The sequence below is a fragment of the Heliangelus exortis genome, chromosome 3 (genome assembly GCF_036169615.1).
Source record: "Heliangelus exortis chromosome 3, bHelExo1.hap1, whole genome shotgun sequence".
In the NCBI taxonomy this organism is placed as follows: domain Eukaryota; kingdom Metazoa; phylum Chordata; class Aves; order Apodiformes; family Trochilidae; genus Heliangelus; species Heliangelus exortis.
Window position 1 is genome coordinate 16,690,303 of NC_092424.1, and position 23,097 is coordinate 16,713,399.

Below are 23,097 nucleotides of genomic sequence, written 5' to 3' on the forward strand. Positions count from 1 at the left end.
TAGCTTTCCCTACTCAGGAAGCTCTGATATAAAGACTCAGAAGCAGAGCTACAAAGGAATAAATAGAGTGTTTCCAAGGGATTTCACCTTCTGTGCTACTAAAGAGAGTACTAAATTATTTCACATTCCAGCACCCACTAATTCAATTTACTATTCCTAGAGTTTCTCACTACAGTTTTAAAAACCTACTACAGGTAGCCATGCCTATGAAAATGTCAGGTGTGCCAGATTGTAAGGGCACAAGCCAAGGAAAATTACTTTTATTGAGGTAACCTAAAGTAAGAGAAAACCCTGCAAATGAAAAAACAGTGGGTCTCCTAATCAATTAAATATGCCTTCTGATTTTAGTGCTTTGCAAGACCTGCATGCAGGTACTGGAATTGCTCTTGATTGAGATAACTGGGCATGTTGGTGAAATTTTTTATCCTATGCAATGTATATGTCTTCCTGAATGCATTTCATTAATAGGGGAAAAAAACAACCATGCAATTTATTCAGACTCTTTTGTAGGGAAGAGTGATCGTTTCAATAGTCAGTCTTTCATCTCCCCTCTGCTGACAGAGGAAGATCTGCCCAGATTTCTCTAGACTTGGCATCAGTGTCTTTTAAAAGGACCAAACACCAAACAAAGTCTAAGAAATTTGTGGAGGGTTAGGAAAGGAAAATATTAAACTGGAATCAAGATGTGGCATATGTAGTTTTTGCCTTAAGGTGCTAAAAACAAATATTATTTCTGAATTTTAAGGAAGGAACATGGTTTTAAAATACAGATCCCCATTCTGCAGCTTAGGCAATTACTGTCTTGATGATATGATGTCTTGGTATCACTTGCTACAATCTGTCTCGTGTTTATTGCCTGATTTCTTCTGCTTCTACACTTCTCTTTCTCTAGAATAAACCATTCCTGGGAACATACAAGAACAAGAACTACACACATCCACCTGCAGAGCCCTCTGATGAGTCAACAGAGGTAACTGTTGCATCTTTTGCTGAGTTTTAGGAGAATTATGCAAAACTGTATCTGGTGACTCTTAACACATCATTCTAAATTTATTGAGGAAATAAGCTATGACTAGTTTTCAGAGAGGGAAGTCCAACTTGCATTGCATTTTTTCCTGTGTAAACAAATGTTAAACTTTTCCCAAAAGCCAAACAAAGTGAATAGTATTATCTGGTGCAATTATATAAAAACTGTGCTCAACAATAAGTCACCTTAAAGACGTATCTTTAATTCAGAAAGCAAGTTCCTCACAACAGGGAGAAGATTACCTGGAACCCTGAGCCCCCAAATGATAGAAGAAAGGTTTAGGTGTTCTCTCCTTGAGCCACTGACTTTCCGTGTGCTCAAGTAAGCTTAACCTGCAGAGGGCAGTAGCCTTTACATTTTGGAGATGTGGCCAGGTGCTAAGGAGGTGACAGGAATCCATTTTCAAAGGGATTCCCTTTCCACCATGACAGAATGACTACCACAAAGTAGATTTTTTAAAAACTGCAGAAACACCCATGGTGTAGGAATTGAAAAAAATGGGGCAATTATTTGCTCTTCACAAATGTCTGCAGGCGTGCAGGTGAAGTGTGGCTGGAGGTGGCAGTCAAAGGAGCTGGGTTAGCTCAGCATGCCAGGGGGCTGCTTGCCTAGCCAAATTATAAAAATCTCTCTGTGTCTCTTGAGGGGTATAAAGAGCAACAGCCGTTATTGTTTCAGGAAGCCCTGGTTTGCAGTGGTGAAATGGGATATTTATCTGCAGAGCTAGAGTTATTCTTTTAGTGGGTAATACTTGCACTTCCACTGATCTCAGTAGTAATAGCTTTTGAAATTGTAGGGTAAAGGAAAGGAACAGTAAACAGTGAAGGAACAGTAAACAGTGAAGGAACATCTCTGATCTAAAAATAAGCCCAGCTGTTCTTTCCAGCCTCTGCAACTAGCCTTTAACTGGATGGCTGATATAGAGCCCAATACACCATTTTTTACAAGAACAAATCGATTTGCCTTGCTATTTTTCAACACTAACTATGCTTTCTGAAGACCATGTAGTTTTTCTGAATGGCAGCATTGTCGAACTGTAGAATAATTGGGCTTGGAAGGGTCTTCAGGAAATCCCTTGTCCAACCTCCCACACCAAGCAGGGCTGGCCCTTAGATCAATGTAAGCAACTGGCTTTGCTCTTACAGTTTCTGCCCATTATAACAATCACAATTTTTCCCTCAATGACTTGAGATGATGTTGTTGCTCACTGTAAAAGTGCTTGGGTGACACATACATGATCTATTTTTGCTGATGAACTGAGGTGTTCTGCGATATACGGTTGACTCAGTTTCCTCAGCTGCTGGAATAAATGTAATGGGCTATTATATCACCTACAAATGTGTGTTAAAGTCCAATTATTTAGAGGCTGATAGCTCTCTTTACTGAAATGTTTGAAGCTTCAGATTTTTTTTAAATTTTGTGTTCAGTGAAAGCAAGATCTCTTTTAAAGTTTCTGGGAAAATAATAGATTTCTAGCAAGCCACATAGGAAATTACAATAACATAATAAATTAATACAGTATTATAACTTGGCAGAGGATTTTTTGTTTTTTGCTTAATCTAGTTTTACATTTTACATCTCTTGTGACAGAGCAGGACTTCAAACCTTGATACCCCACTTTCTAGATCATGGACAAATCTTGAGGATGTAGAAGAGAGGAAAAAAATTATCCTTCTTATGGAACTTTATCACAAGCAATATTTCCAGATAAACAGTTTTGTCTGTGGAAAAAAATTATGGTTTGGCTTGAAAAATTCACCCCAAAATAATCAATGTTTGGACAGTATTCCACAAAGAAGAGAAACGTGCTGTTGAGCTATATAAGTACCAGCCTAGGATCTGTCTTAACTTGGTTTTGTCCTTCACTGTGCAGTGAAACCATAAATGAATTCTGTATTATCTTCTAACCACAAGGTGAACCAATTTTGTAACTTGCTGTTTCAGAACTGGGGCAGTGACCTGTCATGTCCTGAACAGGCTCCATCCAGTCATGTCCCAACATCAGGTGAGAAGCAAACTGTAAGCTAAAAAATCACAAATAGGAAAGATTTCACCTTTTGTTTTTAAAAGCAATAAGATCTTGGAATTTTAAGTCCTGGCTGGAAAGGCAACAATAAAAGATGATATATTTAGCAGCAAAAGCGGAAAGTTCATCTTGCCATACAGAGCAAGTTCTGCAACACAACAGATATGCTCTCTGTGGAAAAATATGATCACATTTATCATACACATACACCATATACAACATGTCAGATTGAAACTGCCTGGGAAGATTAGTTTGATCTACCTGGGAGCCTACTCTGAGAAGCCACACGGTAGGGATGCTGTGTGTAGTTTGAAGGCTTTAAGGGGAGTTTGCTAATGTAAAGTACTGATCTCTGACCCAATCCTGAAAACCAATTAAAAGAGATTGAATGTATGCATACCTAAACATATCTAACCTGCTTTCGTTTTTTTCCTAAGCTGCTTTAAGGTCCATTTATTTCCTTGTTAGTTGTTTACACTGCTGTAAGCAAATAAAAAAGTCTTCTTATTGCTAACCTAACACATAGAACTTGGGGTTTGTTCTCCCTAGAAATCTGTAAAAATATGATCAGGTTGGAACGAAAGACTTGTATCTTTATTCTGATAAACAGTATTTTGTGTCAGTTATCAATAGTCAGGTTTTTTCCCCTACTGCTTTTTAGTGCATGAGCTACGGCCTGCTGATATCAAAGTCATAGGAGCACTGGGAGATTCCCTGACTGTGAGTATGTCTGCATTCCACATTTAGAATGAGAAGAGCAATTGTCTGTGTCTACCTAGATGTGGTCATTTCAGGCATCATCAGAGAGAAAGCAAATTTCTTTGGTTTAGCAAAGCAAAACTCCTCTTCCCGTGTGCCTTTACAAAGAAATAACCTTAAAGTATATGAGTGACACTGGAAATGGTGCAATCCAGTAATGAATAATTTGGGCCAGAACAGAAATGGAATCATGGTCTCTATTGCACACAGTTTCTTCAAGTGTTTCTGAAAGGGAAATCTTTGCCTCACAAGAAAAGTCTTCCCTGACGTAAAAATGAGAGGTAATTGGCATTTTTAATGCAGTGAGAAATCTCGATAAAAATTCCTGTGGAAATAATTGATTGTAGGACAAAATGCTTCTCTCTTGAGATAATTCTGATTCTTCTGTATTTCAGAATTTTGCTTTCAGATATTACTTTCTGGTTTAGGCATCTTTCAGTTAAAACTGATATATTTTTGTGTATCAAGAAATGCACACTGAAAAGAGTAGGCACATAAGGGAAAGGGTTCAGAAGAGAATAGCAGAGAACAATGCAGATCTGCACTGAAGTTTTCTGAGGAAAAAGTTCCAGAATTACACAACACTACAGAATTGTTCTGGCATGGGATGAAAGCAAACATTGGTGTCAACAGTTCCCATGAGTTTTAACTCCTGAGCTAAACCGGTGCTCATTCTGGCAGCTTCAATCTCCCTAGAGGTCAGAAGGAGGTGAAGGGACTGAAGCCTTTAAATGATCAGGCTTATCTATAGGCAGGTGTGCACATCTGCACCTCCTCATTAGCTCTGAAACTGATTTTGCTCGACCTGATGTAATCCTGTCTTTCCCCCTGCTGAGCTCTGAGCTTTTTTTAGAAGACCTCAGTAAGGACCCTGCAAGCCTCGCTCCTATCTAGTGCCATGACTCTTAAAATTAATTGCTTGATTTGTTCTATCACATCTAGTGCTAGACACGTGCACAAGCATGTATCTCTTCTTTTTAAAATTTTAATTCTTCTAGTACATAAGATGTCTTGGAAAGTCCAAGTCATAAGAGACAGATTCTGATACTTGAGGTCCCTGTCTCAAGAGCTGAGCAAGACAGTTTTGATACTTCCATTATTCATGCAGTTCCTATTAGTGGCCATCACCACAGTGGATATGACTGAGCTTTTTATTAAGAGATTCATTGCTGATGGGGGAAAAAATGACTGTACTGCCTCTTTGTACTGCTTCAGTAGCCCTGGCAGAGAGGGAGTGCAGCAGCAGCAGCAAAGATCTGCTTTGGTCCACTACTGAATGTAGTCAGTGTTTATGGTTGAATAGGTACCATGGCAAATACAAAATTAAGTGAAACCACTAGGAAAACGTAACGCTGCAGGAGAACCCATTTTCATGATTGCTGTCCTGAGTGTGAGTCAGGTTGTGGACCTCGCTAGAGCTCCATCCCAGTCCTGTCAGCTACTCAAATTCATCACAAACTTCTTGTTCTTATTGCTTTATTTATTTATTTATATTTATATTTAAAATAATTATAATTTATATTAAGGCTTATGCTGCTGGAATGCCATGCTCAGTGTAGGTGCATTTGGAGATTAGTGAAAAACTGATCAATTTAGTCATGTCACTGGCTAGAATACAGCTGTCTGACTTCTTAGCACCAGTGCACAATGAGAGCAATAGATATGCCAACATGCTTGTGTGTATTGGCAAAAAAAATCCTGCCTGCACTTCTTCATCTCAGTGTTAGACTAGCAGACTGGGTCCAGTGGAGGAAAAGTGAATTTTAGACCAAAGATTTTTCTTGGCAGATTGAAAAGCAGCTCTTCTACTGATATATTTACAGCTAAAACTGGCTGGTAATTTTTCATCAGTGGGTTGTTTTATTTTTATGTTTTGTTCTGGGTTTTTTTGTGTGAGTAGGGGTTTTTTGTTTGTTGTTTGTTCTTTTTTCCTTTTTTTGCCTCCAAGTCTCTCAAAATTAGCTTTCTTCAGGAAATACCAGCATGAGCATTTTCCATCAGAAAAATCCAAATAAATACAAAGTTGCTGATGTTACTCTAGGTCTTACTGGGTTGCTTGCTTAAACAATATTAGAGTAGTAGTTACAAAGCCTTATGTCCTTGACCTCACAGTCTGATGCCCTCTGGCTGAACTATCTCTCCTCTGATATTCCATGGTCTGCTATCTAGATGAGCTGCTTTTGTGTATGAAGAGAAGCACGTGGATTTGAAGCACAGGAGATGCAGAGCTGCCCAGAGGCCAGTGTGTGGTGATGAATAAAGACATGGATCATTCAGGCTAAAAATGGCATATTGCAAAAGCTGGGCTGGATGCCGAGTAAAGTTACCAAAATTCACCCAATGTACTTTCAAATTACAATTACCTAACTTGTAGCACTCTTTTCTTCTAATATTTTATAAATTATTCTTTCCATCCTTTCTAGACTGCATTAGAGGCCAAAGCAACTGACCTTCAAAGAGACTGGAGGGGACTTTCCTGGAGGTGAAAATGCTCAATTTTCTCTTTCTCTATTTCTGTCCAGAGACACAGTAAACAGTGTGAGTCACTTCATTGTGTAGTTACATAGTTAAGTATGCAGGGGCAAGATGCTGAGAACAAGTATTGCTGGCTAACAATTGGAGGAGTCAGGACTGGAAAAGAAGGAGAGTGCTTCTTGGGGGGGGGGGTTGTGTTTATGTGGATTTTGACTGTGTATTGGCAGGAGCATGAGAGCACTGCATGCATATTTCACTAAGATGTACCAACCATCTTTATTGTGGCCAAGTGGACAGAGACAATACTTGCCAGAGTGGGTGTGAATCTCAATATTCATGCTAGAGTAAAAGGAAACTTCCTGCTTCATATGGGTAGAAGTATTAGATAATAAGCACGTGTGCATGTGTACATTCTTTTCTTCATCCTTTCCTTCCCTTTTTGTATGTATCTGCAGGCATAGATGTCTGCAGGAGGGGCTAACAGAAGTAGTGTAGCTATGTATTTGCTATGCACAGAGACAAATTTTGAGTTACAGAGGCAGAGGTTCTTTTCATAATCAAAACTGCAGAAGCCCAGATAGGTGGTTAATGAACACTTAATGCAGTCTCTCTTCTATGCACAGCTGCACACCAGTATAGTTTCAGCAAGGTCACATGAAGCAGCTTTGGTGAGCCAATATGCCTTCCTATGATGGGCATCCCAGAATGTCTGTATGAAAAATCACTTTTCCCAGTATGTTCTATTCCCTGTCTGAAGGCACAGCTTCTATCTTAGCTGATGCTCTGCTTGATTTAATGTGGAATCTCCTTCCAGTACTTTCCCTGAATTCTTGTGGTTTATCTCCTTAGTGCTGTTTGAGGTTAGCCGTTTGTTGTTTTTTTTCTTCCTGAACTGCTACAGCAACATATGGTGACAATAAGACAGATGGTTGCAGGATTAAGCCTAGTTGGTGATTTTGTTTTTTCCCCCTTGTAGTATTGGAGGTGATGGGACCTTGGAGACTCAGACTACTTTACCCAGTGAGTATCTTGGAAAGCCACTTGAGAAACACAAAAGGAGAATATTACTCTGGAAGTAGTCTTAAGTGGAGTCTGGTAAACATCTGGAAATGGCCATGCTTTCCTTGCAAACAGGGGGGGATGCCCATCTGTTGTGGGTATGAGCAGTTCATGTGAGTCACAGCTGAAACCCAGTCTGACCTGACTAGCTGTAAAGTTGATTCAGCCCCTCCACATCACAGGACCTGCATGTGATTGTATCGTCCTTTTGACAAATGTTTAGGAGTAAATGTGCTGAAGGTGACAGAACTTCATGGCAGACCTGCTCCTCCCTTATTTCATTTTGTGCTTTCCAGTGACTGGCTGTAACAGCTGAGGGCAAATGAAGGGTTATGAAACAATTAACAGTCCATCTAGAGGGTTGTAGACAAGGTTATGCTTCCTCTTGATTATTGCAACTTGCTACATTACACTGAAAAAAATATCTAAAAATACCATCAATTTCTTGTCCTAGTGTTCTGCGTAATCAGTCCCTGTAGTTGCCATAGAAACCATTAAATGGTCAGTGTGACCACAGACTGGAGGGGATTTTTTTCACAATGATTAATCAATTTATATGTGATCCAGTGTGAGGGGCAGTTTGACAATACCTGACATTGTGGGTAATAAAATCTGATATGCTTTGTCTTGTACCATGCATGTTGCTGTGTTTAAAGAAAAATAGAAGGCATGTTTCATTTATGCATCATACATGAGATTCTATCAAGGGGTTTCAGACAGCACTACTGACACTGTAGCAATTTTCAGACATCACGTTTCCCCACTGAGAGTTACAGTGGCATCTAGAAATGGGAATAAAATTCAGTTTTCTACCATAAATATTAGTACTTGATGGGTAGCTGGAGAAGTAGGAGGTAGAGGACCATAATCAGAGCATCTGCTGCTGGTACATAAAGGAAAGTAACTGTGATTACACTGGCACCCAAATTCAAGACTACTGAGTTGCCTGGGACCTGTGTATCTCCTGGGCTGCCAGACCTGGGCTCCTCAAAGCCACAGAGAGAAATAGTTGCAGTGCTGACAGTTGGACAGGAACCAGGGTCTCTAAGGCAGGTGTGTCTATAGCTTCTGTAAGGGCACATTAAATGAAGGGAAAACCCAGTTCTGTATTTTCACTACTTGATTGTCTTGCACAGCTGGGGAAGGCAATGATGCCAGCTGTACTACAAAGGGTTAAACAATGTGTTTTTCTCTTTTTAAGATATCTTGAAAAAATTCAGTCCAAACCTCTTTGGATTCTCCACTGGCAGCTCCAAGGAAACAGCTGGTTTCAACGTTGCAGAGAGAGGTGCCACAGCAGGGTAAGCACAGTCACAGCTGAAAAAGGGCAAAGGAGAGAGCTCAGACTGGCATATTAGCTTTAAACTGAGTTAATACAGGTGACCTACTTGTACTGAAAGTGTTTCTCTGATCTGATATTTTTAATTTATTTTGAGGAATTCAGTATTTGAGGCATTTATTTGTATCTTTTTCTAAATTAGAGACGGAAGAAACTTCCTTTCTTCATTGGACGTCTGCCCGGAACTTCCAAGCTGGCACCTTAGTCATGTTTCTTATTCTATCAGTACCTTTTTCTACCTATCTTTCAGTATGCAGGTCCCTGTGTCAGGCCACATCTGTAATGAGAAAAAATTCATGAGCATCTCATTTATTCCTTGATTTTTGCAAAATGTGCCTCAAACTAACAAATAGAAAGAAGCCCACTATCTGTGTTTCCTGTTCAAGGACTATCTGTGTTTCCTGTGCAAAGGAAAAGAACAGAATGAGCAGCTGGGAATTAATTCCTTTCTCCTTCTGAGGAAAACTCTAGTAGTCTGTTTGGAACCAAAATTTGTAAGAGTTTGTATTGCATATATTGTGCCTGTTCTGTATATGGATGCTCATAGAATTTGCTTGTCAGGCTTTCTGTGATGTCTTTAACAGTCACTAAATTTACTGCAAAAGAGTTTCAGGATAGCTGGCAAAGCCTGTGTAGCTAGTAAGTACTCCCCGGGTGCCCTAAGCAAAAACTCAGGGCAGTCAGTATGGTTGTGGGAATGCAAATTAACTTAACTGCATTTGTGAAGGTGCTGAAGAGAGGCAGGGCTTATTGGCTTGAGTGTAGCCTCATGCTAGTATATCAGGAACTTGAGTTTCCAGCTGGTGGCTCAGCATGGTTTGTGCTTCACTCCATGGACATTGCATCCTGCCTGGAGCTGGACTGGGGCTCTTCAGCCTGGCAGTTTCACACTATAAATGGTATCTTCCAGCCATAAGACAAGCCATAGGAATTTAAGGCCAGATCAGGAAGGCTGGTTAGGTGTCCAGCTTCTATGTAACCACAAGGTTCTCCCACTAGTTTTTGAAGGGAGCTGTGCAATTAAATGTCTCTGTGCATCTGGGCATTTGTGGTTCTCTCCAAACAAAATGCACTTAAGCCAACTACGACATAGGAAGAATTCATTATAGTTTCCTGCCACTTGGCAGCCATCCTAGCTGAAGCCTTTTCAGATCAGATTATTCATTTGTGCAGCTGCTGCTGTCCTGCTATGTTTGTTTGTCCTTTTGAGGCATCACTTCCCTTGTACCGCTTTCTGCTGATCATAAGGTTCCCTGAAATAAGAAGTGGGAGATGAAGAAGATGGTCTGCTTTCAGAGCATGCTTCTAAAATGCCTTTGTCCTCTCTCTGCAGCAACATGTTAGCCCAAGCACGTGAATTGGTGGAGCTAATGAGAAGCAGCCTGGTAAGTGGAACTCAGGCCACCTCTCAGTGCTCCTCTGGTCACTGGAAGATCACCTTAATTCATGGAATGCTTGAGTAGTGGAGAGTGTTTTACTGATGGAAGAAAAGTCAGTGTTGTCTCTGTACTTTCCAAGATCAATATGCCAGGGATTAGCCTTCAGGGGATAATAATTTACCTACAGAAATGCATGCAGGTAAGGTGCAAGCACACAAGGCAGAGGCTAGCATAGGATGCAGTGCAGCCAGGAGTTGTAAGGATGGTGGTGAGGAAGAGGAAAGGTGCGAAGGCTCTGGGGAGATCACAGGACTGTGTAGTTGAACAGCAGCATTCAAAGTGGAGATCATAAAGTCTGAGTGTAAAATTTCTGGAGCAGGCACCTGGTGACCAACAGCAATCCAAGTATTTACTCTTGGGTCTGGGAAATGGCAGTACTGGGAAGGGGGACAATTGAAGTCCTCCCAGAAGATTTGGCTCTCTGAAACTCTGGTACTGAACAGGCATGTGATCAATCAGTGACCAGAAACCTCGTGGTGAAAGCTTGCCACAAGCTTTTAGGGAATTTGTAGGGGATCCAGCCTGCTGTGCCAGCTCCACTGGGGGCTACAAAGGGCACCAAAAGGGTGACTCATTTTTAATTCAGTGGCTGCTGCTGCAGCTTGGGGTGGGAGGGAGCAAACCTGGGAGAAAACCAAGGCTTCCCAGCTCCAAGTGTTGGCTGATTTTGAGTGGATGGTCTGGGTATGAGCTGTTGGTTCAGGGAGAGCACCCTGTAAGGGAATGGAAGTGGCTGGTGCTCCTTGGCTCAGGCTGAATGGGAAAGAAAGGTACTGAATAAGGTTTGTCAAAGCATGTGTCTCTCTGTGCCAGCACTCTTGATGGATCCTGCATGTTAGTCCCACTGTCAGTTACTCTGCATTACCCAGAGTGAAGGGTGCTGGCATGGATCTTCAATAAAATAGTACACAGCTCTAGAGCTTTGTTTTATTCACTGCTTTTTAAGCATCTTTAAAAACAGGGGGAAGGGGAAGTCCCTTGCATACTTTGCCTCTCCATGAAAGGCTTTCCAGGCGTAGTGCTGGTTAAGGAGGAGAATTCAGACCTGTGGGTGATTCCCAGGCCCTTCCTCTATTTGTGGGATCCTTTCGCAGATGTTTGTTATGTAAATGCACCACACTAAAAATAGATGCCTTTGATTCCTTTCTTTGTACTGAACATTACAAAATGTTTTTATGAGACCCAGCTCTCAGCAGTGCCTATTGTTAGTTTGCAGTGACGTGGATGCTGCAGCTGCCCTTATATGAGCTCAGTGAAGTCACCAGCCTCCCGGACTCATCTATTTTAATCCAGCTGTCTGTCCCCTGGGGCGCTCCTCTCCCCTCCTGACCATTGGGGTAATACTTGCCCAGCTGGCAGAGTTCCCCAGCAGCTCCAGTTCCACAGCTCCATGAGTCATTCCAGCATCCACTTCCACATCTCTTCACCCCCACGCTGCCTGTGGTGTTCAGCCACGGCTGGCAAATTTCTCATGTCCTTCCCTGTCCTGAAGCTAACTTAGGCATTCTTGCTGTCACAGACACATTTCCACGTTTGCCTACCCTGACATAACTTGTCTGCTGAAGGGGACTTCCTTCCAAAGAGAAGGGGAATTGCAGCTAGGCTAGAAAACAGTTCACATTTGCACCAGACACAAATGCTTTTCTTCTGTCATCTTAACTCAGCATTCCTCCTTTCTCGGTTCTGCCATGGTTTGTTTACTCCCATTAGTTACCTCTGCATGCCTAAGCAATGGATGCTGTAATCTGTTTATTTTATGTGCCAATAGGAAATTAATTTCAAGGCAGACTGGAAGCTGATCACTGTCTTCATTGGAGGCAACGACCTATGTCAGTACTGCTTGGACAAGGTGGGTTTCTGAATTAGGCATGCTCATCCAGGCACTTGGCAAGGGACCAGCCCTGGAAATTTAGCCTTTCTCTGTGAGCCAAAGCTCCTCTTTGTTTAACGGGCACTTAGAAGTCCTGTTCCTTTCATCTGTATTGTATTAGAAACAAGTGCACAGCTTTTAATACTGGGGTGCTGCAGCCCAGGAGTAATGCATTATTTAAGAACCATCAGCCTGCCCCATACTGAACACCAAGGATAAACTGAAGAGCTCTCCCAGCTTAACTGGACAAAGCAATCAAGACAGCACAATGTCTTAGGCATGTTGTTATGGGGACACAAGTGAAGTTTTATTCTGGAAAACATCTCCAGATGAAGAGGATTACTGAGGATGCCTGATTCAAAAGAAATATCATGAGGCCATGGTGAAAAAGATGTCTTTTATCCAGTTATTCATGCTCATCCTCTCTGAAAAGGCTCCTGTAGGAGCCTGGACTAGGAGTCTGGACCCCAGCTAATTGAGATAACCTGGGACAGTTCTCTCGATTTTTTTGCTGCCCGGAGCTTTTGCCCCCCAGCTACACCTAACTACAGTCACAAACTCATTTTGCCTATGGGTTTTGAGGGGCCTGACTGCCTCCGTATCAATCTCCCCAGACTGGCAGTTTTAAAAAACAAACATTGCTTTGTTTATGTGGCAAACTAGTCTGGTCTGGGTCCCATAAAAGACAACATGAAATCCAAAGATGTGATTTATGTGGTCATTCATCAGGCAAAGCCTCTGCCAAGAACTATTTTATACCTCAGGATTTTCTACAGAGGTTAAGGGAATAGTTTAGTGATACAAAGACACAAGCACTATATAAACTGTGTGCATGTGGAATAAACCTCTTGATCTGGAAATATATCTGCCAACAATGGCAAGAAGGAGCATCAAGTGGTAAATCTTTTCATGGACCACCTTGCAACTACAGAGCCTGTTGACTCCTTTTCTCAGGTGAAACAGTTAAACTTCTTGGTTCCCGAAAGACTGATCCAATTATATTTTTTTCTAATATTACACAGGAAACCTACTCAGTGCAAAAGTATGTAAAGCACCTTCAGGACACTCTGGATGTTTTCTATGAGGAGGTAAGCTTTTAAGATACCCTAGCAAGCTATGTTCCTGGCAAGCACACTAATGTTTTGCTTGCCTCTGATAGACCATCAGTGATTATGTTTCACACAAGGTCATCTTCCAAATAGCTGAAGTCAGACTGCTCCTCAGTGCTGCATTTCAACAACTGCATTAGATAATGCTCTCAGAAAGTGGGCTGTAGCTTCAGGAAAACTGGGTTTCACGGTATTTTTGCTGTGGACCAAACATAGCCTGACCCTATTGCCAGTTTTGATGGCTAAACCAACTGTACAATGTTTAATTTACCCTAGAAAAAATAGAAATGCCCCAGAAAGTGAAGCAGCATTTCAGCTAGCTTGTACTAGCTGCTGGGAATTTTTTGGCTGGCATCCACTGTATGTCTCCCTCCCTCTCCCTTTTTACATAATCCCTGCACATGCCATTGGTTTCAGTCAGTGCAGTTTGTACTGACTCCCTGACCTATGGATGGCACTTCTTTCTCACTTTGTAGTGATATCATGTTCTGTGATTTTGTATGACTGATTTTATAATCCCTGCAGCTCCCAAGAGTCTTTGTCAACATGGTGGAGATATTGGAGATTTCTGGACTGCGTCAGATCACAGCAAGCTCTTCAAAGTGTGCCTTGGCAGCAAAGTAAGTGAGCAGAACAGGTCTTTGCCTTTCAAATGCTACTCTTTCAGAACAACCAAATTGCTTCTGCAGGAGAACATTCACGATGAGTTTTTCAAACCACTTTCATTTTTGCCTTTGATACACTAGTTCCCATCAACTTTCTACTACTTCTTCCAATACTTCAGCTAAAAGGCATACACCTGTAGATAGCAGATTCATCACTTCTCAGCTCTAAGGCAGCCTGTCACAGCACAAATCACCATAGAATTGCTGTACTACTGGACTTCAAAGCCTTTTTTGCCCGGTCATTAGCTGCTCAGCAGCACAAGCTGTCATCCTTGACACCTCTGCTTGTATTCAATGCTGCATCACCTTGGGTGCAGGATGCTTTGCATAGGAGTGCACAACCAGGAGCTGTTTTTCAATAGCTTGTGGAGGAGACCAAAGTCCTAACTCAAAAGAGATTGAGGGACTGCTTTTGAAAGCAGCAGTGCCTTTACAGGAGTCAGAGCAGACATGAAAAGACCTTTTAGTCAAATGGGAAAAAGTGTAACAAAGACCAGTGGCTGGAAGCTGATGCCTAATGAATCCAAATTAAGTTGGGCATGGATTTTTAATAATACAAGTGATTAACTACTGGAACACAGCAGAAGGAAAATCAGTGAATAGACTGTACTGCTTGACATCTTCATACTCATTCCAGAGACATTCTTAGAGGATACATTTCAGTGAAGCACAAATTATTACCTCCTGATGTGGGGTAAGAGAATGAAACACAGGAGACTGAGTAGTCAGACCACATGAACAATTTGTCATTCCCATGTTTAAAGCCCCAGATTTCTGCTAGTGTTCTGTAAGCCTATATGTAAGTGTTTTTAAAGTCTAGCACATGATTTCCTGCTAGTGTGTGGCATATCAAGCACTTTTGTGTCTAACTCTGTGTTGAGGATCCTGCAGCTCTTACTGGCCATGATAGGTGTTCACTTTAAAAACAGTCAGTAAAATTTTTTATTTCTGATCTATGTGTCAGCTTTTAAGCCAGTGAGGTGGCCCTCCCTCTGCATGTCAGCTTTGAGCACCTATCCTGAACTTCTTGAAACAGACAAAAGTGGCTGAAGAATTGCACTGGCAATTCCAGGTTGACTTTTAATTCTAGTATTTCTATTGTTGAAGGAATGCTTGCCCATGTTTCTTAAACCCTGAGGAAAACTCTTCTGAACTACAAGAAATTAAGAGAGTTAACAGAGATTTTCAGGTAATGCCTTGATTCTGTAACTTGTCATCTTCCCTTGTGTCTCTTTGTACATCACTTTTCTTCCTCTTAGGCATATCCTCAGTGGGACAGAGGGAGATAACTGGAAAAGCAGCTTGGTTACAGTCTAACTACAGCCCTACCCTGCAAATCAGTTAGCAGCAGTTCAAGTCCTTCCACTCTGCTTTATAATTTGACCTCAGTTCTGAGCTAGAGGCAGATTCAGACCGGTTCTTTTTCCAGCTGGTGTTTTGGCAGCTGAACAAGAGTAGCTGGTGATGGTTGTTTTGTTGATATGTGTCCATTATGAATCCAGCTAATAGCTCACATGAATTATCACATCACTGCCAGCCTGACAAATGCTTTGCATCAGCAGTTTTGTGGTAGCTCTTAGCAGAGAAGATTAACTAAACCAACCTGATGTTCCTTTTTTCTGCTACAGGCTGAGGCTGTGCACACAGATAGCTTAACATGGGGCAGCTAGCTAGTTGAGAGTAACTTTTCATAGCCTCAGGTGTAAGATTCACTCAAATCTAACAAAGGCAATAAATAGCTATTGAAGCAGAAGGTTTTTCCATTGCTATTCCTATGAATACAGGGATGGCTGTATCAGTTCACATTATGTCCTCCTGTCTACCATTCTGGCTCTGGCAGTGAATGTTGTCAGCTGAACCTGACAGTGCTCAAAAATATCCAGTTTGAAAAATACTTTTTAAACCTATCCAGGAGGTGGTTTCCTTAACTAACAAAGTGGGGTTAAGGATGTTTTCAGATATGACCCAGAAGCATAGCCATAAGCTGACAAGTTACAAGTAGATGTTTTTATTGAATGAATGTCTATTGCCATAGTTTTCAATGCTTAGGTTTCATTTTACTTCAGGCACACCTTTCAGAAAAATCAACTGCACCTTAGTCTCAAGCTGGTCTTCTGGGCTCATTTGTCACTTCTAAAAATTTTGGCTTTATGCCTTTTTTTCTCTGTCAATTTTTATCTTGTTGCTATTGAAGTAAGGAACAAACTACTTTTTTTTTATTTTTTTTTTTTTTTTTAAGCAACTTAAGCAACTTTACATTTCAAACTATCCAACCTTCTGTGCATCCTCTCGTCCAACTTTTTATGAACCTAATTATTTTCTTAGCCATTGTCCGGACTTTTTAAAACTATACATAGGAGTTTATACTAATAATTTATGGCTTCCTATATTGAACTAAGTATAATACGCATGGTTTATCTAGCTGACAAATGTTAGATAAACCTTGTAAGTGAATCTTCTGTTCCACATGTGCAACTCCATACAGACTGAAGCCTTGCAGCTGATCAACAGCGGTCGGTACGAGCAGCGAGAGGACTTTGCAGTTGTCATGCAGCCTTTCTTCCGAAACACCTTGTTGCCCCTGGATAGAGTGAGTCCTTTTTGAATTTCTCACTACACTCAGACCGTGTCTTGATTTCCCTAAGTAAGAGCTGTGAAGAAAGGCCTGTGTTGTCTTCTCTTTGCACAGTCTAGCATCACAGGGTGGAACCCACAAAAAGAGTGGCAGAGGAAAAGGCAGAAAAGACTTTGCTGCCTCTGAATCAGTGTGGCTTTACCAAACATTTGTAATTTGCACACATCTTCCTCTAAATTGCATGTTGCTTCCCCTGTTGGGGGCTTGGTTGGAATTCACCACAGTTTTCTTCTGACCTGGACTATGGAGTATGTTTGGGTTTCCTCCACATACAGAGCAGCAGTTGCATGCCTGGCTCATCCCAGCCTGGCAACAGGAAGCAGCCTTTGAAGCCAAACTCTAGTTCTCCTTCTTTTCTTCAGCACTATGTATTATGTGTAGTTAGGGTTACAAATATTTAGCATGAATCATGCTCAAAACCATCCAGTTTTCCATAATGCTGATCTTTTTTTTTTTTTTTTAATATAATCCCCATTTTTTTCTGGCAGCCTTCAAGTCCAAAGAATGGTCATCATACAGGTAACGATGAGGCACATTCTACCTCAGGAAGGCATCTGCCTCAGCTGGATAAGCCCACAGTTTTAATGTTACCTGAAACTCAGCACAAATTTCAATACCTGAAAGGTTATAAGTCTGAGTTGTAGAAGTGTAACAAGCAAAAATAAGCAGTTTTGTGTAATTTCTGTATGAGTTTGAGTGTCAGTCAATGGCAGTGTCCTTGTAAGAGCTGTGACTATTTCTATAATGAAAAGTCTAGGTGTGTTATGAGTTGAGCAGGCTGTATTATGCAGAAGATCTCAAGATGCAGTAATCAACCCACAGTTAGGACTACCTGGAGTTATTTTCAGTGTCAAAATATGAGCATATTGCCTTTAGAAAGATACCAAAAATGTGAAGTGAATATGCCAAGTACAGTGCGTAATTAGATATGTCAGATCTCAAAGGCTGAAATGTACTGAGAAATACAATTTTTCTTTTCTTGCAGAATGGCAAGCCAGATATGAGTTTCTTTGCTGCAGATTGCACCCATTTCAGTGCAAGAGGCTATGCTGAGATGGCCATAGCTCTCTGGAACAATATGGTAAGAGGTTATGACCTAAATCCATATGTGTTTGGGGTAGCAGTTCCTAAAGAAAGATCATGAGACAGGTGTCTGAAACAAAACAGTAAGCAAGAAGTAAAACTGATATCCTGTCAAGAGACAGGAACTGCATTGATTAGGAAGGAACACAATCCAAAGCAATAATGCATAAAACAGTACAAGTCTTTTTTCATACAAAATGAGAAATCCTGTGAGTCTTAATGTGATGAAAAATATCCTTCTCATCTGGTAAGCAACATGTGTTAAAGCAAAAAATCAGTATAGTTAAATAGTATAGTATAGTATAGTATAGAATGCATTGGGTTAGAAGGGACCTTTCAAGGATGTCTAGTCTATTCAGTCCTGTAGGTTTTCTGAAAATGTCTGTTGAATGAGTTTGCCCTTTTGCAGTGAATTCTTTTGGAGTTATTAGGAAAATAAATGTGATGGAATTTTTCATGCCATTAATATTGTGGACATGTTATACCACCCACTCTAGTATCTAAAAAAATTCTGTTAGAGTCACTGACACTAAGGGGGGGATGAAATCACAACTATGATGCCAATACTTGCAGTCATGTTCCTTCTGTCATTTTGAGGGAAATGATAGCTTTTGAATAGTGTATAGGAGGCACATGCTGGACTTTAACTCCAAGGTCACAATTGCTTTCAGAACACCATGATGTTTCCTATGGTGGAAAGAAGACTATGGCATTTTCATGCCACAGTGACATTTCTACCATAAACACCATTACCCAAACACATTGTGGTTTTCAGAAATACTGTATCCTGGTTTGTACAAGAAAAAAGCCTAAATGGATAATAAACTCTTTTTGGTTTAAGTAATAGTTTGAGCACGATAAGAAACTTAAACGATATCAGAATTAACTTGAGCACAGGGACTGTGAAATGTAGGGCAGAAATCTGTGCAGATGTCCAGTATAGCATATGAGCTGTAGGTTCAGGGTTATAGAAAGCAGTAGACATAGAGTGCATGCAGCAAATCTTCCTGTTTTCCATCAGGCTTCACTGACTGGGTCTGCAGATGAGAGCAGTCTGGTAGCCTTCGCTGTGCAGTATCTTGAAGAGGGCTGATGATGGCCCAGAAACCCCAGGCAAATGTAGAAACATTCAATTTGAGCATGACTGCAGGTTTCAAGAAGAAAAAGATATAGTACCTGGACATACGGCAGCCTTAAATTGGGTTTCTGTTGTCATGTTGTGTTCCTATTGTCCGTTAATCATTCCTGCTTCACCATCAGTCCTCTTTCTATGCCACTGTAATTTTATTCTGTACAGACTCAATAATTTCCCACACATGTAAGGATATTAACACGAAGTTTCATACTGGGGTGGCAGGGATCAAGTTCTTACTGATGAGAAGTGCAGTATTCCTTTCCATAGAGATCTGTAGGTTAATGCCAACTGAAGATTTTACTACTTAAATCCAGTTCTTGTAACACATCCCTGCTTTTCATTCACAGTCCATGTACGGTGAGGCTGGGCAAGCTTACTGTAAGGCCGTATTGTTTTTCTGTTCCCTGAAAAGCTCAGCAGGCTGTAGGCTTATGGCCAAATGACATGGATTCTTGTCAGTACACAAAAAGGACACTGCGTGGGTATGCAGGGATGGGGATGGCTTATGGAGCCTCTGCCTCACTATGACATTCTTTGCCCTTTTTGCTTTATGCAAAGCAAAGCATGTTCCTGCTCTCTGAAGTCGGTGGACCCTGCAGTCTTAAGGGAGCCTCACTCATCCCAAATCCACCTCATCTGTCCCCTGGCCCAGGAGAAAAGCACAAGGATAGTGTGTTTAAATTCTGCCTCCATGCTTGCCAGGTTCTTTATAGGGAGCTAAGTGTTTCTTCCAGAAGTTGTCCTGTACATTCATGGACACAAGGATACTGTCATCTTCAAAGCTCAGAAATTAGTGCTTCTGAGGAACAGATGGCATAGAGATGAAGCAAGTACAGCTGGCTAGAGAATTGTGCACCTTATCATCCTTTGTCTGAGCTCTGCCCCAGACTCTGGCAAGTGTCCTGGCATAGGGAGTATTGCAATTATTTACAAATAACCAGTTGTATTACAGACAGAACGCTATAGGATATAAACCACACATCTTAGAAATAACCACATCAGAACTTGTGATAAAAGATCTGTCAAATTCAGTCTTGACAGCATTAGCTGGTGGGCAAGCCAAGTGGTTAAGACTCTTATGTGAGTCCAACAGGACTCCATGACAATCAGAAACACCTGGCACTCTTTTGCTTCTCATCTCTTCTCCACTTGTTAGTTTTCTTCCCTTCAATAGTCACATTTGGGCATGGTTCATCTCTTACTTAATTTTTCAGTCTCTACTTCCTTTTTTTTTTTTCTTCCTTTTTAAAATAGTAACTAGACAGATAAAGTATTTCCAGTGCTTCCATATAGGAATCTTAGAAACAGAATTTGTTTTCTCCATGTTGTGTCAGTCTTGTTGTGGTATTGTTTCTCTTATTGTTTCTCTCCATCATACAGCTGACCCTTTAATCACTTGAGGACAGTAAATGCACATAGAGACAATAGCAGAAATACCAGCACTCCTCTGTGCTGTATTCCCAGAAGTGCTGGATGACAACTCTGTGGTTCTCTATGGACCAGTCCTGAAGTCATTACTTCAGGCATGTCCATAAACAGTTGTAAACACTTCAGTTAACATGACTGAGTAAGCCTCTGCTCATTAGCTTAACTATGGTAACCAGTGGTATGTGTGCTCCTTGCCAATCACAAATGCTATGCTATAATATTTTGAGCTTGAAATGGACTCAGCATGAGCCATTGGTCTGCTGTGGCAACTTAGCTGACAACTGAGGGTATAAAATACTCTGTGTAACTAACTTGCAAACTTGTGAGCTTAGCCTCAGCTAAAACTCCCAGGGAATTTCTTGTGTGAGTGAAGATTTCCAGGGCTGGCGTTGTCTCATCCTGTAACTCTACATGATTTCTGAAGTCAATTCCATCACTGTGACACCTAAGCATCTTTCTTTCAGTACTGTGCTAAGTAATATGATTAACATCTGTCACGGGTGTTGTTGGTTGGTTTTTTTTTTTCCTTTGTGGTTTATACTGCCATTTGAGATGTGTATGTGGGAAAACTGGATGTAGAGCGAACCACTGTGTTTTACCAGAATATTTAATGTATGTGGTATTCAGAGCTATTTTCTCCTCCACTTAGTACAAATGGAGGAAAAGCTTCTCCTGTTCCCTGCTTACTGAGGGAGTTTTTCTGCAGACATCAAGATGCAAAATGTCTTCAGTTCACGAGTGTTAAAATGTTTGGGAGCTTCCCTATGGTGCACCTTCTACCATATTTCTTCATTGCTGCAAGCACAAAAAGATTGGATAAAAAGTTGTAAACCATCCAAGTCAGGACAGTCTGAGGAGGCAAAAAAATAATGCTTAATGTTGCTTTTCTTTTCAGCTGCAGCCAGTTGGTGAAAAGCAGACTTACAACAACTTTACCCGTGACAGATCAAAACTGAGGTGTCCAAACACAGTAAGTAAAGTCCAAGATGTTCATACTCTCCACAAACCACTTTCATTTTTCTCCTTTCTTATGGGTAACATCCTTTAAAAATAGCATCTTTGTGAAGGCTTTAAAATAGTTAACTTCTGCTTTATGACCCACAGGGAAATCTGCTTAAAATTTCATGCAAAAAATAAAACTCTTCACTGCAGTGGAAAGTTGCCCATTTAATCCAGTTTTAATGAGTCTAAATATTTCCAGCAAATGAATTTGGAAGTGGTGCCATCACTCTCTGAGATGGCTCCTTTTTTTGTTGTAGGAACTTTCAGACAATAGGGCAGGAAAGACTTTGAGCTAGGACAGCAGGCAGAAACAGCTGATGGTCTGTCTAAAGACTGACAGTTTCTCTCTGGGAAGGAATCCTGCCTGTTCAATGGTTTGTGTTCATTAAAACCTTTGCTCTTCCTTTGTAGAAGACACCCTTTCTTTCCACACTGAGAAACAGTGGATTCAGAAATTCAGATCTCAACTTGGAGAAAACTGGAGTTTCAGTCCCCTACTGGGCTGTCATTGTGGCTGCTGTAGCTGGAGTCCTGGCAGGCTCTTTACTTATCTGGCTTGGGACAAGAAGAAAAGCCAAGAGGCACCAATGTGAGACTGACACAGAAAAGAACATGAAATTGACACCTCTGTAAAGCAAGGGGAACAAACATCTGTATCTGCTGAGCCTGCTCTCTGGTGTGATGCAGAGAACAGCAGGATAAAAAAAAAAAAACGTTGGATATAAATGAAACTTTTTTGCTAGCCAGGGATTTTTGGGTCCAATAATCTTGATCAGAAATGTACTGTAGCTTTGGCTTCTGCAGATCAGTCAAATGGAGGATGATGTTCAATGTGTTACAGCTTTTTCATTCTGGGATGAAATTCTCCATGTCATGAATATTACTTATGATGTCAGTTGCTTGCATGAAGTGAGAAAACATGTTCATGCACCTTGGGATTAATTGTGCACCTGCCCTTTTTTCTTATAAAACTGTTTATAAAACATTAGCTACGAGTCCATGATTGTGACCTGGTATTCCCCAACAGCAAGGTGAGATAAAGAAAAGCTGCAGTTTCACAGTAGATTCCAGCAAGACCGTTGAGTTGAAGCTGCTAAGGTATTTCTACACAAGGAAGCACAGTGCTATGGAAACATCTTTAAGCCAACTTCTGAGCAGCTTGGACCATCCATGTGGGATCCCTGGTACACTGTTGTGGAGCACAGCTAGAGTAACTTCATCTGCTCCACTTCATCCAGGCTCTATTTATCTGGGACTGGATGTGGAGCTGGACCATCTGTATCACTTCTCCTGCAGGGCTAAATAACCCAGGGGCAATGCCATACCCTCCTGCCCAACACTCTGTGGCATGTGGTTCCAGAATGACTTTTCCTGTGAAGAAGGAATTTCTTCAGTAGCATGCACTAGGGGTCTAAACAAAAATGAGGTCCCTAACTGGCAAACTAGCCTGGCTTAAGCCTTCTCAAAGGGTCCATGGTGTGTTCAGGTCTCTCAGGCTGGAGTCTACATGGCTGTTATCCAAGGAAGAATATGCAAACGTTATTTTAAATTCTGATCAGGAGTTCAGAGGGAGTCTTTCTGGGAAATTAGACATTTCTTGGTTTATACTTGCAGCTCAATACACATGATCTATCGGCATAGAATATACTTCACAGTTCCCTGTGATCTTATTTTCCAATATTTTTCTTATTTTCTATGCCTAATACTTTATGTTTTGATTTTATTGAAGTCAAAGTGTGGCTTACAGTGGTGTAATTTTTTTATGAGTGGCACTACATTTTTACTCCAGAAGCGCAAATGAGCAGAAAATTAAAATGTTTCAGAGAAGAAAGTGTTCTGGTAGTCCTGTATCTACTTGTTATGCATACAGAAGGTGTTCAGGCTTCTCATTTTTCCATTTTACTCCTGCCATTGTCCTGGCTAAGATAAAAAAGAGGTGGTTAAAATGCAAGTTGTATAGTCAGGTTTCAGGAGCTATAGCTCCACTTGCCTCTCCTTTGATCTGCACTCAAAGGTTGGGCTATTATTAGTAGGACTTTTATTTGC

At 41.0% G+C, this 23,097-nt stretch overlaps 1 protein-coding gene across 4 annotated transcripts in view; it reads left to right on the forward strand.

Moving 5' to 3' along the window:
* PLB1 (phospholipase B1) overlaps positions 1 to 22,882 on the forward strand; it is a 79,968-nt gene extending 57,086 nt beyond the window's left edge. The window contains exons 45-59 of one of the 4 annotated variants that reach the window (XM_071739408.1): positions 893 to 970; positions 2,942 to 3,032; positions 3,715 to 3,773; positions 6,236 to 6,294; positions 7,264 to 7,307; positions 8,548 to 8,647; positions 10,019 to 10,070; positions 11,893 to 11,973; positions 13,017 to 13,082; positions 13,629 to 13,723; positions 14,876 to 14,957; positions 16,254 to 16,358; positions 17,389 to 17,484; positions 20,945 to 21,019; positions 21,463 to 22,882. In XM_071739408.1, coding sequence (XP_071595509.1) covers positions 893 to 970; positions 2,942 to 3,032; positions 3,715 to 3,773; positions 6,236 to 6,294; positions 7,264 to 7,307; positions 8,548 to 8,647; positions 10,019 to 10,070; positions 11,893 to 11,973; positions 13,017 to 13,082; positions 13,629 to 13,723; positions 14,876 to 14,957; positions 16,254 to 16,358; positions 17,389 to 17,484; positions 20,945 to 21,019; positions 21,463 to 21,684 — 1,305 coding nt within the window. In that variant the 3' untranslated portion in view covers positions 21,685 to 22,882. Of the gene's footprint in view, positions 1 to 892; positions 971 to 2,941; positions 3,033 to 3,714; positions 3,774 to 6,235; positions 6,295 to 7,263; positions 7,308 to 8,547; positions 8,648 to 10,018; positions 10,264 to 11,892; positions 11,974 to 13,016; positions 13,083 to 13,628; positions 13,724 to 14,875; positions 14,958 to 16,253; positions 16,359 to 17,388; positions 17,485 to 20,944; positions 21,020 to 21,462 lie in introns of those variants that run through there. The other 3 variants (XM_071739409.1, XR_011724997.1, XR_011724998.1) reach the window with 3 other exon arrangements.
* Positions 22,883 to 23,097: the final 215 nt, after the last annotated feature.